Source organism: Ranitomeya variabilis, chromosome 2 (assembly GCF_051348905.1).
Source record: "Ranitomeya variabilis isolate aRanVar5 chromosome 2, aRanVar5.hap1, whole genome shotgun sequence".
In the NCBI taxonomy this organism is placed as follows: domain Eukaryota; kingdom Metazoa; phylum Chordata; class Amphibia; order Anura; family Dendrobatidae; genus Ranitomeya; species Ranitomeya variabilis.
Window position 1 is genome coordinate 141,877,494 of NC_135233.1, and position 17,181 is coordinate 141,894,674.

Below are 17,181 nucleotides of genomic sequence, written 5' to 3' on the forward strand. Positions count from 1 at the left end.
GTATAATCTGTTTCCACTACTGTCATCGGATCTATTTATCACGGCGTTATGACAGCTTTACTGTCAAATCCTGATGGACCGCATTGATTTTGGCATTTTTGATGGAAAGAGCAATGCAAAATGTGCTCATAGGAGTTTTAGATCCTACGCCAATCAGTTTTGTTATCAATGTGCATGAACATGGAGGACGTCACCCAACCAATTTGAGAATATTTCTATTGACCATTTAATACAATTTTGTTTTTCTTCTTTTTAATCTATTTAGATATGTGAGATGATTTAATCTCCAAAGACAAGCCCAGCAATACTAGTATCAAGTAGAATACTTTGATTTAAAGGGAATCTGTGACCAGTTTTGTCCCACCTAAGCTGAGCACATCATGATGTAGTGGCAGAGACCCTGATTCCAGCAATGTTTCACTTAATGTACTGCTTGCTGTAGTTTTGATTAAATGAGTCTTTTATCACCAGGAGATCATTACTAAAGAACTAATAAACTTACTGTAATGTAATCTAATCACGTCCACTCCATTGATTGGCAGCTTTCTGCCTATGCAAATTGAACACAGAGAGCTGCCAATCATTGGCGTAGGTAGGATTATAAAGAACTAACCAAGAACTTAAGAGGACTGCTAGATTGCTAGATCTGCAGCAGATAAAACAATGATTTTAGCAAAACTGCAAAAAGCAGCCCAGTAAGTGACACATCACTGGAATCAGGATCTCTGCCCCTACATTATGCTGCCTGCAAACGAGGTAGGAAACACCTTGTGACAAATTCTCTTTATGTATATAGGCATTTTTGGTTTTAGTGTAATTTCAAGGTCACTAGTGTAACAAAATGACTAAACTTTGTAGGAAACAGGATACAGGCACAGTATAGGTACCATTAAAAAACACCTTGACTTCACCAAAACCAGTACATAAAAGGTTTAGTTAACAAATGCATCACAAAAGTATAGAAAATAAGGATTACAGTTTTACAAAAAGCCTTATAGGAAGAGATTGCAGGTAACAGCTAAACCATCCGATAAAGGAAATAATTAGCACGTGTCTTCCAACAGATTCCAACAGCACCGATGAGCCTTGTTACCAGTTGTCAAGAAAATCAAATCCAGACTTCAAGAGTACACTACTAGTGTTAATCTGTGGAGGAAAGAAGAACTGTGGTAAAATTGTGACTGATTAAATTATTCATTGACGTCTGGATGGTTCTGTACATGGTGGTGTATGCTCTCAAACGTTATGCAATATCTGATCCTCCTAAAAATCGGTTAATATGCATTCTGTCATTAGAAAAAGAAAACAATAAAGACTACCTTGTATGTCGTAACGATGCCTAAAACATCTTTAACAAGTCCTGCAAAAAGGAAGAGCTCACACAGCTACAGCATAAAAAATAATAAAAATACAAATTATGACCGTCTGAAGATGGGTGAAAAACTTGGATCTCACCCTACACGTGAAATTAGGGCTTTAGTGTTTAAGTGTTTAACTGTAAAAAAAAAAAAAAAGATATTTTATCACAAAAATATACTTGTGACTAGTGTTGAGCGATACCGTCCGATACTTGAAAGTATCGGTATCGGAAAGTATCGGCCGATACCGGCAAAGTATCGGATCTAATCCGATACCGATACCCGATACCAATACAAGTCAATGGGACTCAAGTATCGGACGGTATTCCTGATGGTTCCCAGGGTCTGAGGGAGAGGAAACTCTCCTTCAGGCCCTGGGATCCATATTAATGTGTAAAAGAAAGAATTAAAATAAAAAATATTGCTATACTCACCTCTTCGACGCAGCCTGGACCTTACCGAGGGAACCGGCAGCGTTCTTTGCTTAAAATGCGCGCGTTTACTGCCTTCCGTGACGTCACGGCTTGTGATTGGTCGCGTGCCGCCCATGTGGCCGCGACGCGACCAATCACAGCAAGCCGTGACGTAATTTTCAGGTCCTGAATGCCTAATTCTAGGCATTCAGGATTTGAAAATTACGTCACGGCTTGCTGTGATTGGTCGCGTCGCGGTCACATGGGCGGCACGCAACCAATCACAAGCCGTGACGTAATTTTAAAATGCGCGCGTTTCCTGCCTCCCGTGACGTCACGGCTTGTGATTGGTCGCGTCGCCCATGTGACCGCGACGCGACCAATCACAAGCCGTAACGTAATTTTCAAATCCTGAATGCCTAGAATTAGGCATTCAGGACCTGAAAATTACGTCACGGCTTGCGGTGATTGGTCTCGTCGCGGCCACATGGGCGGCACACGACCAATCACAAGCCGTGACGTCACGGAAGGCAGTAAACGCGCGCATTTTAAGCAAAGAACGCTGCCGGTTCCCTCGGTGAGGTCCAGGCTGCGTCGGAGAGGTGAGTATAGCAATATTTTTTATTTTAATTCTTTCTTTTACATATTAATGTTGGTTCGATACCGATACCACAAAAGTATCGGATCTCGGTATCGGAATTCCGATACCCGCAAGTATCGGCCGATACCCGATACTTGCGGTATCGGAATGCTCAACACTACTTGTGACATGTTAAAGGAAATCGGTCACCAGTTTTTTGCCTTATAAACTATGAACACCACCTTTACAATCATCTAAATGGGGTTTCTATAACCCCTTTACACACACGTAGGTGCCTGTGCATACCTCCGAAAAAGTGCTTTATGCATGCAAATTGTGTGGTCCGGTATAATGGGCGAATCTAGATCGTGCTCAGCGCTGCACCGGGCACTTCAAATGCTGCCTCTTTTATTACGAAGACATCTCCTACATCATCCATATGGTGCTCATAGTCTCGCGCCTGTGCAGTGGGAACAGAGACCGGCAGCACAACGTCAAGTAATGTGCCGGCGCTGACTTTACTTGTATGTCACCAGCTCCCTGACTGTTCAGTATAGAGGAGTAAGTGGTGCCTGCACAGGTCTCTGAATCCACTGCCCGAGTCTCTGACTGCACTGCCCGAGTCTCTGACTCCACTGCCCGGGTCTCTGACTCCACTGCCCGGGTCTCTGACTCCACTGCCCGGGTCTCTGACTCCACTGCCCGGGTCTCTGACTCCACTGCCCGGGTCTCTGACTCCACTGCCCGGGTCTCTGACTCCACTGCCCGGGTCTCTGACTCCACTGCCCGGGTCTCTGACTCCACTGCCCGGGTCTCTGACTCCACTGCCCGGGTCTCTGACTCCACTGCCCGGGTCTCTGACTCCACTGCCCGGGTCTCTGACTCCACTGCCCGGGTCTCTGACTCCACTGCCCGGGTCTCTGACTCCACTGCCCGGGTCTCTGACTCCACTGCCCGGGTCTCTGACTCCACTGCCCGGGTCTCTGACTCCACTGCCCGGGTCTCTGACTCCACTGCCCGGGTCTCTGACTCCACTGCCCGGGTCTCTGACTCCACTGCCCGGGTCTCTGACTCCACTGCCCGGGTCTCTGACTCCACTGCCCGGGTCTCTGACTCCACTGCCCGGGTCTCTGACTCCACTGCCCGGGTCTCTGACTCCACTGCCCGGGTCTCTGACTCCACTGCCCGGGTCTCTGACTCCACTGCCCGGGTCTCTGACTCCACTGCCCGGGTCTCTGACTCCACTGCCCGGGTCTCTGACTCCACTGCCCGGGTCTCTGACTCCACTGCCCGGGTCTCTGACTCCACTGCCCGGGTCTCTGACTCCACTGCCCGGGTCTCTGACTCCACTGCCCGGGTCTCTGACTCCACTGCCCGGGTCTCTGACTCCACTGCCCGGGTCTCTGACTCCACTGCCCGGGTCTCTGACTCCACTGCCCGGGTCTCTGACTCCACTGCCCGGGTCTCTGACTCCACTGCCCGGGTCTCTGACTCCACTGCCCGGGTCTCTGACTCCACTGCCCGGGTCTCTGACTCCACTGCCCGGGTCTCTGACTCCACTGCCCGGGTCTCTGACTCCACTGCCCGGGTCTCTGACTCCACTGCCCGGGTCTCTGACTCCACTGCCCGGGTCTCTGACTCCACTGCCCGGGTCTCTGACTCCACTGCCCGGGTCTCTGACTCCACTGCCCGGGTCTCTGACTCCACTGCCCGGGTCTCTGACTCCACTGCCCGGGTCTCTGACTCCACTGCCCGGGTCTCTGACTCCACTGCGCAGGTCTCTGACTCCACTGCGCAGGTCTCTGACTCCACTGCGCAGGTCTCTGACTCCACTGCGCAGGTCTCTGACTCCACTGCGCAGGTCTCTGACTCCACTGCGCAGGTCTCTGACTCCACTGCGCAGGTCTCTGACTCCACTGCGCAGGTCTCTGACTCCACTGCGCAGGTCTCTGACTCCACTGCGCAGGTCTCTGACTGCACTGCCCAGCTCTCTGACTGCACTGCCCAGCTCTCTGACTCCACTGCCCAGCTCTCTGACTCCACTGCCCAGCTCTCTGACTCCACTGCGCAGGTCTCTGACTGCACTGCGCAGGTCTCTGACTGCACTGCGCAGGTCTCTGACTGCACTGCGCAGGTCTCTGACTGCACTGCGCAGGTCTCTGACTGCACTGCGCAGGTCTCTGACTGCACTGCGCTGGTCTCTGACTCCACTGCGCTGGTCTCTGACTGCACTGCGCCGGCCTCTGACTGCACTGCGCCGGCCTCTGACTGCACTGCGCCGGCCTCTGACTGCACTGCGCAGGCGCGAGACTTCGAGCACCATGTGGATGACGTAGGAAAGGTCATCGTAATAACCGATGCAGTGCTTAGCATGATCTAGATCCGCCCATTGGTCTGGGCCACATAATTTGCATGCAGTGTGGGACATCAATAAATAACTTTTTCGAGGTATAAAGAGGCACTTTGTGGGCATAAAGGGGTTGTAGGATCCCATTTTACATGATTTTAAAGTTGATGGGCAGGGTTTATAAGGCAAAAAATTGGTGACAGGTTCCCTTTAAGAGATTTTCTTTCTGAAATTTCTAGAGATTTAGGTATAACATTATTTAGCTAGATATTTCCCGTCTCTCCACAAAAACAAACTACAAATGTAAATAAAATCTTGGGAGAAGAGGAATCGGAGAAGAGACATAACATTTCATTTACTAACATGACTGCATTGCTAATGGGCACTGGCAGGAGATTACAGTCATTACGTTCCCAGTGTGTAAAATCATATCTGCCAATTATGAACAGTCACTTCCTTCCAAGAGGCATGCTGGCCAATTATCCCAGACAATTCTATTTCGCTGTGTATTTATTTATTTTGTGGATAACAAACCTTAGGAAAATTAGATTTCAGGGCCCATGGCTGTTGTGGCATCACAATGAAGACTCACCAGTACACAGCAATAATGAGCAGATGGCAGCTCGTCACATTAATGATCAGCTGTCGGCATCTGACCATTCTGTAGTATATTGCAACATTGTGTTTCCACAGCATACCTGTGTTTCTACTTAAAACAGATCTCCTACTTTTTTTTTGTTAATTTTCCTACATCGAAAATAAATTATTACATGCAGGAACAGTAAGAGCTGGAAAATAACAGCACTGTAATATGGCCACAAATTGTATCTTCAGAGGAAGAAGACTTGAACTCTATCGCCACCTATTGGAAGTATCAATCTTAAAAGTCAATATCAAGCCATTAATGAGCCTCGTCACATGACTAAGGCTGCCGTCACACTAGCAGTATTTGGTCAGTATTTTACATCAGTAATTGTAAGCCAAAACCAGGAGTGGAACAAATAGAAGAAAAGTATAATAGAAACATATGCACCACTTCTGCATTTATCACCCACTCCTGGTTTTGGCTTACAAATACTGATGTAAAATACTGACCAAATACTGATAGTGTGACGGCAGCCTTAGGATAAAAGCCAAACCAGATACTCCATGTGTAGATACGTGTTTTGGGGTGTTTGCCCCTTTCTCAATGCAAAGCAAGAGGTCTGATTTGACTGGAAGAAAGGCCTCTGATGAGGGTCTAAGGGTTAACCTCTCTCCTTGTGGAGAGTGCCAAGTCGATGTAAGGAGACTTATAGGCAATGCAATGCTTCTCTGTGAAATTAAATATGCAAAATGTCTCCACAAATAGGAAGAGGACAACAACTCTAGCGCCTCCTAGTGGAAGTAGCAAGCCTAAATATAATATGGCCCTAAAATCTGTAGCAAAGATTTCCTAAGTAACACTACTATACCATGACAAACAGTTCCCACATAATACTTACATATAGTGCCTATATAACAGTATGAAGACTTTATTATTCTTCCATATAGCACCAAAACAGTGAACACATAATTCTACTATACAGTGCCAACAGAAAAGGGCTAAAGAAGCGATCAAATAATTCTCTAAAATGCCTGAATAATATTATATTATAAATTATTAATAATAATAATTATATTAGAAATGGTCCTATGATTTGAATTTACACTAAAGCGATGGTAGGGTGGTACATGTCTCTAAATGGTGGAGGCCCAAAGGAGATTGCCTCCTTTTGACTAATATTAAAATTCCACTTTGATTATTATCATATCTGGGTTCCTCTAAAATCTACATGGAAAACATAGTGGGAAAATTAGCTACATTTGCTGTGCTTAATTAAGTAGTTTCCTCCAGCCTTTCTTGTGAACTGGAGCCATTTTTGTAATGCATTTAAGATCAGTCATCTGAGCATCACGTCGCCCTCAGTGAAGCCATGGGCAAAGTGCCCCATGACTTGGTTTGTAGGGCAAGCATCATTGTATGATGTATGATGCATCATGCCATCATACAAGCCCGGCAATCAGTGGCTTCCTCTGGTAAAATAAGCTGTTTCCTGTGGGTGCAGCACACTGCTGACCATCGGGGGGAGGGCTGTATTCTACAATGGGAAGCCCATAACGAGACAACTATGCAACAGAATCCCAAATAACCTACGGATACATAACCCATTTGTAACGAAGAGAAGCAATTTCAAAACCCTTTATATTTCAATTGTACCCATGCTCGGCATAGTGCTGAGTGAATATCCCCAGTATTTTCAGAAGGTAGAGGGACAAGTGCTTCCCGGTTTTTGCACAAGATCTGCCTCTCGTTGTTTTGTCTACCATAAACCATATTGTAAGAAGATGCCCATACTGTAAATTCCAAGAGAACACTTGTTAATAAGCCTGACTATTTTACACATCTTACACTGACCTGTGAAAACAGCTGAGGTCCTGATGAAGAAGCCTCATTTTCAGGTTCCTTACTGATTTCTGTCACTGGCGGCCTTCGTGCTGGTGGCTCTGGAAGAAAGACATCATCTAGAGTGCTGACAGAAGACTGACTTTGTCTTGGAGTCTCCAAAGCTAAAGAAACACTACTTGGATTGGTTGTCTTTGGCTGCTTAGTGACCACAGATGGCTTTTCAGACACAAGAGACTTCTCAGCTTTTTCTGGCTTTATCACTTCCTTCTCCTTCGGGAATGAATCTTGTCTACAGAAGACGGGAAGTGGTTTCTCTCCCTTTTCTAAGGACTTTATTTGACTGGGTGTCAAAGACTGAAATTCTGACGGTGAACCTTCAACTCTAGAACGTTCCATGCTTATTTTCCAAAATGCTGATTCTTCTTCTTTTCTGACTGGTGTAGACCCATCACAATTAGGTGTCCTGATTCCCTGAGATGGCTTGGCTGCTGAACTTCCAAGGGGAGTCTTAATTTGGTTGCTTTGACTGGCCGATTTGGGGGTTTGTTTCTGCTCACTCTGTATGACAGTGCTTGCTGGTTCTTGAGAAGACAACGAGGCAATGCTGAAGTCTATCTGACTCTAATGAGAAAGAAATAGAAGAAAATGAACAATGACAGGTTGTTACGATTCAATAATTTACATCATCCATTGCCAATAACACATGAAGATGGGGCTGGTGAGTATAATACAGGGAACTTAGATTAGTGACACCACTCCAGTGGTAAAATAAAAAAAAAGTGCTGGAGTGGTGCTTTAATTACATATAGCCATCCGATCACTGTCCAACCCCATTATGGCTAGCCAACTGGCTGTAAATAGCAGAACATTTAGCCACAGGCATTAAACGTGGTAAAATGATTATTTACCTGCCAGATCTCCTGCTGCGCTGTTGACTACTGAAAAGTTTTATTTGTCTGGTTACAGCAATGATGCATTGCAAACCCTATGACTGCTGCAGTCAATCAATAGCATCAGTGATGCATGGGAATGGCTGCACCGTCATACAACATGTCATTGCTACAGTCAAGCATTCAAAGACTGTTGACAAACTGGCAATACCTTCCCTGCCAATGGCCAATTTTTTATGTCCAAAACAAAAAAAATATTTTTTGGTACCAAATATAGTTAAAAAAACCACTAAATGTAGAAATGATGAAAGTAAACAATTAGTTTAATGAAGGTAATGGCAGAGAAAACAACGGGTTAAATATCTTACAAAGTCCTGTACATTCACTGGAAAAAGACTGGGGGGGGGGCAAACAGATGTAAGTCAGCCAAACCTGATGATTTTAGCAGGACTGACTATTGAATGTGAATGAGGGCCTCCTGTTTTTCCCCAGACAGATGATGTCAGGTTAGATAAGCATTAGGCAGTATGAAATCAAGTGCGAGATCCTTTTGTCCTAAGTGGAGATAAGCCACTGCCAAGGTCTGACACATGGTTTAAAGGGGTTATCCACTACTCGGACAACTCATTCTTGAATACTATGATCCTTAGTGTAAATTTTTCTGTGAAACAAATGGCTGAAGAAAGAACCTCCCCCATTGCGCAATCTGGAGCAGACCATACATGTTTTTATCCCCTTTGTCAAATACACATTTAGGAAATTTTAGGCAATAAAAAAAAAATATTGAAAGTGCTTCTTTAAGTTAAGCACTATATTCTTTAAAGGGAACCTGACACCCCCAAAATCGAAGGTGAGCTAAGCCCACCAACATCAGGGGCTTATCTACAGCATTCTGTAATGCTGTAGATAAGCCCCCGACGTATCCTGAAAGATGAGAAAAACAGGTTATATTATATTCACCCAGGGGCGGCCCCGGTCCGGGGCCTCCCATTCTTCTTATGATGACGTCCTCTTCTTGTCTTCCTGCAGGGGCTCCGGCACAGGTGTACTTTGTTTGCTCTGTTGAGGGCAGAGCAAAGTACTGCAGTGCGCAGGTGCTGGGCCTCTCTGACCTTTCCTGGCGTCTGCGCACTGCAGTACTTTGCTCTGTCCTCAACAGAGCAGACAAAGTATGACTGTGCCGGAGACGCAGCATGAAGACAAGAAGAGGACGTCATCGCAAGAAGATGGGAGGCCCCGGACCGGACCGCGACGCCCATCGGACCAGAACTGGACCGGGACCGCCCCTGGGTGAGTATAATATAACCTGTTTTTCTCATCTTTCAGGATACATCGGGGGCTTATCTTATTCCAGAATGCTGTAGATAAGCCCCTGATGCTGGTGGGCTTAGCTCACCTTTGATTTTGGGGGTGACAGGTTCCCTTTAAATACGTCAGGTCATCAGGTCACAAGTGGTCAGTTTTTACTTTTATTTTATTCCCGCCGCTTAATTTTTTTTCTAAATCTGCAATACAGAATACTCAAGGGAGTAGCGGGAATAAAATAAAAGAGAAAAAAAATGGCCACTTTTGACCAGACGATGGGTCGAATGAAATGTTAGCTCCATAGGATTACACTGTACAAGCCACTTCTGGCTCAGTGTGATCTGGGGAGTCAGAAGCCACGTGAGAAGAGGACTAGGGCAGCGCTGGAAACTGGGGAACATGACAATCAGTATTTGTTTGGTACTTACACTACATTACATAACAATTTAAACAAAAACAATTCTTGTAAGTTCTTCTTTATTATTATTAGTATTTATTATTATAGCGCCATTTATTCCATGGCGCTTTACATGTGAGGAAAGAACCTGTATGTTTCACACTTTCCTATGTTCCTTTTCTTTGGAAAATCTGTGTATGTATTTTTGGTTCCCTTCTTGTTGCTCTAAATAAGAATTTTAATCTCAGCCAGACCAGCTGTGAAAATAGCATTATAAAGAAAGGCCCATCAGAGACCCACTGTAAATGTTTGTATGAGTAATAGCAAATGTATAACAACTTGTGCTAACAACACACAAAGGTTCTGACACAAATGTTATATCTGGTAAGATGTGGGAAAGGAGACAAGGGTGCTCCTGAGCCTCTTCCCCCTTCCCTGCAGACCTGTATTCTGACACCCGACTTGGAGATGACTAGATGAGTCATTTGGCTGAAAACTGGAAACCAGGGATGCACTGCCTACCACCTACCTCTGTGTAACAAGAGATGCCAGAGCGCACAGGTATGCAAGTGTGTTAGCAAATGCTGCTTACGCCAGGGGTGTCAAACTGCATTCCTCGAGGGCCTCAAACCATGAGTCTTTTCAAGATTTCCTTAGCATTCCACAAGGTGCTGGAATCATTCTGTGCAGGTGATTAAATTATCACCTGTGCAATACAAGGAAATCCTGAAAACATGACCTGTTTGTGGCCCTCGAGGAATGCAGTTTGACACTTCTGGCTTACGCAGATAACTGCTATGCCACATGCTCTCCCCAGTCTTGGCAGCTACATTTCACTTTATCTTAGATCAAACAAGCTTAAATATAGGGTACATTCTGCTCATATACTTCACTGTTATATATATATATATATATATATATATATATATATATATGTGTGTGTGTGTGTGTGTGTGTGTCTGAGAACAGAACCTTCTAAATTATAAAGAAATCTCCAAGAAGTGAGTAGTGAATACAAAGACTCGGCTATGCAGAACACATTGCTCCAGCAACCAGCTGTGTAACTGCAGTAATGCCCAAAGCAGGTCTGCTTATCCTCCTATCTATAGTGATACATTTGAAAAAGAAATGGCCAGGATTTATTCTTATTCTATTCCAGCTGTTTCCCTTACTATTCTTTTTTTTTTTCTATTATCCAACATATTTTAAATCAGCTTTTTCATTTAGTTCTAATTTTCAAGGTTTTAATCAGGGGGTCAGGGGGATGTGACCCACATGTTTCTCTGTTGGCATGTATTAAGGCTTCTTCGCATAATTACTATTGTAAATTTCAAAACACCAAAACTATGGAAAATAAAGGAGACCATAATCCCTCAATTGCTAGGCCACTCCTAATTGAATATATCCTATAGAAAAAAAAAGGGAGTGATTAATCCCAAAAAGCTGAAACAAAATAATAGAGACCTATTTGAGTATAAAAAAAAAATAAAACAGCTCCTGCGAAGCGCGTGTTGGGCTGCAGGCGTACACAGGGTCATTACTTTATGGGTAAGCACTAGTCACTATACATTTTTAGACATACCGTATATACTCGTGTATAAGCCGAGTTTTTCAGCACATTGTTTTGTGCAGAAAGGCCCCACTCGGCTTATACACGAGTCATTGTCCAGAAAGCCGGCGGTGAAGGAGGAGCGGAGGAGCAGCGGCAGGAGACGGCAGAGGTTGCTGTAACTGTGCAACTGCTAAAGAGAAATGAATATTAATTTCTCTTCTAGTGCACAGTGATAGCTGCATCATACTCACTCTCCTCCACGCCGTCGCAGCATCTCATTGGTCTCTGCGCCGGCAGCTCTTCCTGTGCTGAGCGATCACGTGGCACCACTCATTAAGGTAATGAATATGCATGCGTCTCCACTCCTATAGTGGATCGCTCAGCACAGGAACAGCTGCAGGAAGCCAGAACGAGATGCTGCGACGGCGGAGGGTGAGTGGGATGTTTGTTTTTTTTTTAATAGGAAGCATGCATACCAGGATGGGGAGAAGCCATGCATACAATGATGGGACGGGGTGGGGAGCCATGCATACAATGACAGGATTGGGAGAGCCATGCATAAAACGATGAGGCAGGGGGAGCCACGCATACGTTGGGACGGGGGGAGCCACGCATACCAGGACAGGAAGGGGGAGCCACACATAGCAGGACAGTGACGGGGAAAACAACGCATAGCAGGACAGCGACGGGGGAAGCCACACATAGCAGGACAGCGACGGGAGGAAGCCACACATGGCAGGACAGCGACGGCGGAAGCCACGCATAGCAGGACAGGATTTCCGTGGCAAAATTAGGTGCCTCGGGTCGGCCTATGCTCGAGTATATACGGTAATTATATTTCGCCTATTTTATCTATATGTATTAAAAATTCATATTTTATACTCAAATAAGTCTCCATCATTTTGTCTCAGCTTTTTGGATTAGTCACTCCCTATTTTCTGTAAGATATATATGATTACCCTGTAAGTAACATGCCCTTGGTGAAGACCATACAAATTAGCCATACATAAGATGGTCCATATCCCTGGAATTGTTTGGGACATTTAAAAAAAAAAAGAAAAAAAAAAAAGAACACTCAGGGGAGCATAATAATAATAAAAATAATTTTATATCGTCAACATATTCCACAGCAATTTACCATTAATCGGGGACATGAACAGACAATACCATGCAATTCAAAAATAACACAAGGAGCGAGGGTCCTGCTCGCTAGATTACAATCTGTAAGAATAGATAAAGACGAAAAACTGGACACTATTGACCTGTAATAGGCCCTCCGTAAGTGACCCTCATGCTCCTTTTATATAATGTATTCACTGGAATATCCCAATTTGGCTTGTCAGCAAAGGCTAAAATCTCTGCTGGTTGCTGCTATTATATACAACTGGCATGTAAAAGTTTGGGCACCCCTGGTCAAAATTACTGTTATTGGGAACAGTTAAGCAGGTTGAAGATAAAATGATCTCTAAAAGGCCTAAAGTTAAAAATGATACATTTAATTTTTATTCTAGGCCCCAAAAAATATTTATAGTCATTTTTTACATTTTTAAAAATTACAAAAAGGAAAATGGACCAATGCAAAAGTTTGGGCACCCTTGGAGATTTGTGTAATTAGATTACTATGACCAAGGTTTCAGTCCTTAATTAGCCTGTTGGGGTTATGGCTTGTTCACTATCATCATTAGGAAAGGCCAGGTGATGTAAATTTCCCAGCTTAATAAAACCCAGCCTGTTGTGAATTCTGCTTTTGGGCTCCCTCCGGTGGTTGCGGTTGTTAATGCAGTTGCCCCTGAGTTGCAGTCCTGGTCAGGTGTATCTGCTGATTGCAGTTCTGACTGGGGTATTTAGGTGTGCAGGATTCATTAGTCCTTGCCAGTTGTCAATTGTTGTTGGGAGGTGTTTGACCTCTTCATGGTTCCTCCTGCCTTTCTGCCAAATCAGCAAAGATAAGTGTCTGGTTTTTTTTTCCTGTGACACACATGGTGTGTGTTTCACAATTCAGTGCTATTCTTTGTGTTTTCTTGTCCAGCTTAGATTGTGTCAGTATTTTCTCAGTCTTGCTGGATTCTCTGGAGTGGCAGATATACATTCCATGTCTTTAGTTAGATTGTGGAACTTTTTGTATTATCTGCTGTGGATATTTTTGGAAGGGTTTTAATACTGACCGCCTAGTAATCTGTCCTATCCTTTCCTATCTAGCTAGAGTGGCCTCTTTTGCTAAATTCTGTTTTCTACCTGCGTGTGTCTATTCTTCTCCTACTCACAGTCAATATTCGTGGGGGGCTGCCTATCCTTTGGGGGTCTGCTCTGAGGCAAGATAGCATTCCTATTTCCATCTATAGGGGTATTTAGTCCTCCGGCTGTGTCGAGGTGTCTAGGGTTTGTTAGGCACACCCCACGGCTACTTCTAGTTGTGGTGTTAGTTCAGGATTTGCGGTCAGTACAGGTTCCACCGACTCCAGAGAAAGTTTCATGCGGCTCCAAGGTCACCGGATCATAACACCAGCCTACTCTAACCTCTAGCCAACAAACAGCAGTCATGGGTTTTTCTAAGCAGCTGCCTTCTATTCTTCAGTGATAGCTGCTCATAGGATTGCTAGAGAGGCAAATCAGAACCCACGCTTGGCTGAAAAAACCTTCAGGAAGATTTAGCAGCCTCTGGAGTTGTGGTGCATTGTTCTACTGTTCAGGTACACCTGCACAAATATGGTCTTCATGGAAGAGTCATTAGAAGAAAACCTCTCTTGAGTCCTCACCATAAAATTCAGAGTCAGAAATGTGCAAAAGAACATCTAAACAAGCCCGATGCATTTTGGAAAGAAGTCCTGTGAACTGATGAGGTTAAAATAGAACTCTTTGGCGACAATGATCAACGGTATGTGTGGAGAAAAAAAAAGGACACAGAATTTCAGGAAAAGAACATCTCGCCAAACATTAAGTTTGGGGATGGATCAATTATTCTTTTGGGTTGTATTGCAGCCAATGGCATGGGGTACAGGGAAGAATAGATTCCAAGAAATTTCAACAATTTCTTAATGCAAACATAACACCATCAGTAAAAAAGCTGAAGTTGAAAAAATGATGGCTTCTACAAATGGATGATCCTAAACACATGTCAAAATCCATAATAGACTAACTCAAAAGGTGCAAATTGAAAGTTTTACAATGGCCCTCACAGTCCCCTGATCTGAACATCTCTGAAAATCTGAGGCCAGACCTCAAAATAGCAGTGCATGCAAGACAACCCAGGAATTTCACAGAATGAGGGATTTTCATCCATTCTTCCTTGAAAAATTGTTCTCAAACAACAATTGAAAGACTCTTGGCTGGCTACAAAAAGCATTTATAAGCTGTGATACTTGCAAAAGGGGATGCTACTAGGTGCTAACCATGTAGGGTGTATCTGCCCATTTTCCTTTTTGTAATTTTTAAAACATAAAAAATGACAATATTTTTTTTGCATGAAAACACAAAGGAAATGTCTCACCTTTAAGCCTTTTAGAGATCATTTCATTTTCAACTTCCTTAGCTATTCATAATAACAGTAATATTGACCAGGGGTGCCACTGTAAATAGGTTTCTAATATGGGGATCTGCCAAAACGAACAGCATCCTTCTAAGCGTTGCTTTAACAAAGCCACATTTTATACCCCCTGGTACTCTTAACGGGATGCCATAATCAGAAAATGTCCTATTTTTTAAACCATAGTTTTTTGTGTTATATCTGTCCAGGAGCAATTTGGTGATAAACAATGCTTTTTTTAGCATGATACCACAAACATTACAAAAGTCAAAGATGCTAAGTTGCTCAGTGAACAAAACATAACAATTTTAGGCCTATGGACAGGAAACTCCAGAGGTTCTACACGGGTTTGAGATTTTTGGTCAATCCCCAAAAAGCAGGAGGACCAACAAAACCTCAGAAATTGTGATAAACTCCAAGCTCTGAATAGACAAGAATGGGTTTCCATCAGTCAGAATTGGGCCCAGAAGCTGATATCTAGCCAACACTGCGAACTGTAGAAGTCTTGTAAAATAAGAGACAATACCGTAAATAGAGACTTTGCAAAAACTTTCGGTATTTGTTAATAAAAGTTTAAAAACTTATGAAATACTGATAGTTGTACTTCAGTAACCAAAGAAACATCTGTATGAAAGATCTAAAATCACTCAAATTGCAAATTTAGTGAAAACCAAAATTTGTATCAGTCACAAAGTTTTTGGCCACGACTATACATAAACACAATGGTCAGATACAGACCCAAACTATGCCTGTGAAAGATCATTGAGCTTTAAGTTACCCATCATTGTAATCGTATCTCTACTAATATGAAAACTGGTGTAAACGCTTCCTGAAAGGACAGGAAGTCTAAAGCTTTAAGAAGTCTCACTTGCCAGTGTGAAAATTGTAAGATTACTATTTTTGTCATTTAATAAAGACAGTGATGAAAATAAAATATGAAAAAATTATTTAAACACATACATAACACAAAAACCTTATTGAAACATTGTAATTTTCTAATAAGATCCCTTCAAAAAGTACCAAGGTGTAAATAATATGTCAACTTAAAAAAAAAAAAAAGTGTCATTCATGGTTAGACTCTGTGACAGAAACATTTAGCAGGATCCAGCTCTTTATCTCTCCTATACAGGGATCTGATATTTGTTTAATGGGCCCTTGGATTGTAGCCAAATGGCAGCTGTCTGGTGGAGCGAGTTGAGCAAAAAACCAAGTGAATCAGATCAGAACCATAAGTGAAGAAAAGGACAAATCCCGAACCAAGACAGTGGTCTGGGGAAGAAAAAAGTGAGGTCAGGCATCCAAGCGTATATGCAGAAGGGCATCTAGGGGTTAATCAGAGGAACTGCAAATAGCACCACCTGATCAGAAAAAGTAATTTAATGCAATATCAGAGCATCATAGTATCTATCTATATAATCGTCTAAGGGGTACTTCTGTCTGTTTGTCTGTCACGGAAATCCAGAGGCGCTGATTGCAACGGGCACAGTCCGGCCGCGAATTCCCCTTCCCTACTCCCCTCCAGTCAGTGCCCCCTCCCTACTCCCGTCAGTGCCCCCATAGCGGTTTAGCAGCCTGTTACACGGACTGCATTACACCGTGGCATAACGTGGTGTAACGCAGTCCGTTAACGCTGCTATTAACCCTGTGTGACCAACTTTTTACTATTGATGCTGCCTATGCATTATCAATAGTAAAAAGATCTAATGTTAAAAATAATAAAAAAATCATTATATGCTCACCTTCTGGCGCCTTTCCCGTTCCTCGCAACGCTCCGGTCCCAAGAATCCATTGCGGCAATGACCAGAGATGGTGTAGCGGTCTCACAAGACTGCTACATCATCATGTGTTATTGCCGCAATGCATTACTGGGAACAGAGCGTCGAGACAGGCATCACTAAAGGCCTGGGCTGGATCCGGGGGCCGCCAGAAGGCGAGCATATAACTATTTTTTATTTTAATTCTTTTTTTAACAGGGATATGGTGCCCACATTGCTACATACTACGTGGGCTGTTATATACTACGTGGGCTGTGTTATATCCTTTGTGGGCTGTGCTATATACTACGTGGCTGTGCAATATACTACGTGGCTGTGTTATATACTACATGGGCGGTGCTATATACTACGTCTCTGTGCTATATACTACGTGGCCTGTGTTATATACTACGTGGGCTGTGTTATATACTACGTGGGCTGTGTTATATACTACGTGGGCTGTGTTATATACTATGTGAGCTGTGTTATATACTACGTGGGCTGTTATATATTACGTGGTCTGTGTTATATACTGCATGGGCTGTTATATACTGCGTGGGCTGAGTTATATACTACGTGGGCTGTGTTATATACTGCGTGGGCTGTGTTATATACTGCGTGGCCTGTATTAGAT

At 43.7% G+C, this 17,181-nt stretch overlaps 1 protein-coding gene across 1 annotated transcript in view; it reads right to left on the reverse strand.

Annotated features, from left to right (window-relative positions):
* Positions 1-263: 263 nt before the first annotated feature.
* C2H1orf198 (chromosome 2 C1orf198 homolog) overlaps positions 264-17,181 on the reverse strand; it is a 64,502-nt gene continuing 47,584 nt past the window's right edge. Inside the window, exons 3-4 of the mRNA XM_077283040.1 lie at positions 7,136-7,747; positions 264-1,146 (exon numbers count right to left, since the gene is read on the reverse strand). Coding sequence (XP_077139155.1) covers positions 1,090-1,146; positions 7,136-7,747 — 669 coding nt within the window. The 3' untranslated portion in view covers positions 264-1,089. The remainder of the gene's footprint in view (positions 1,147-7,135; positions 7,748-17,181) is intronic.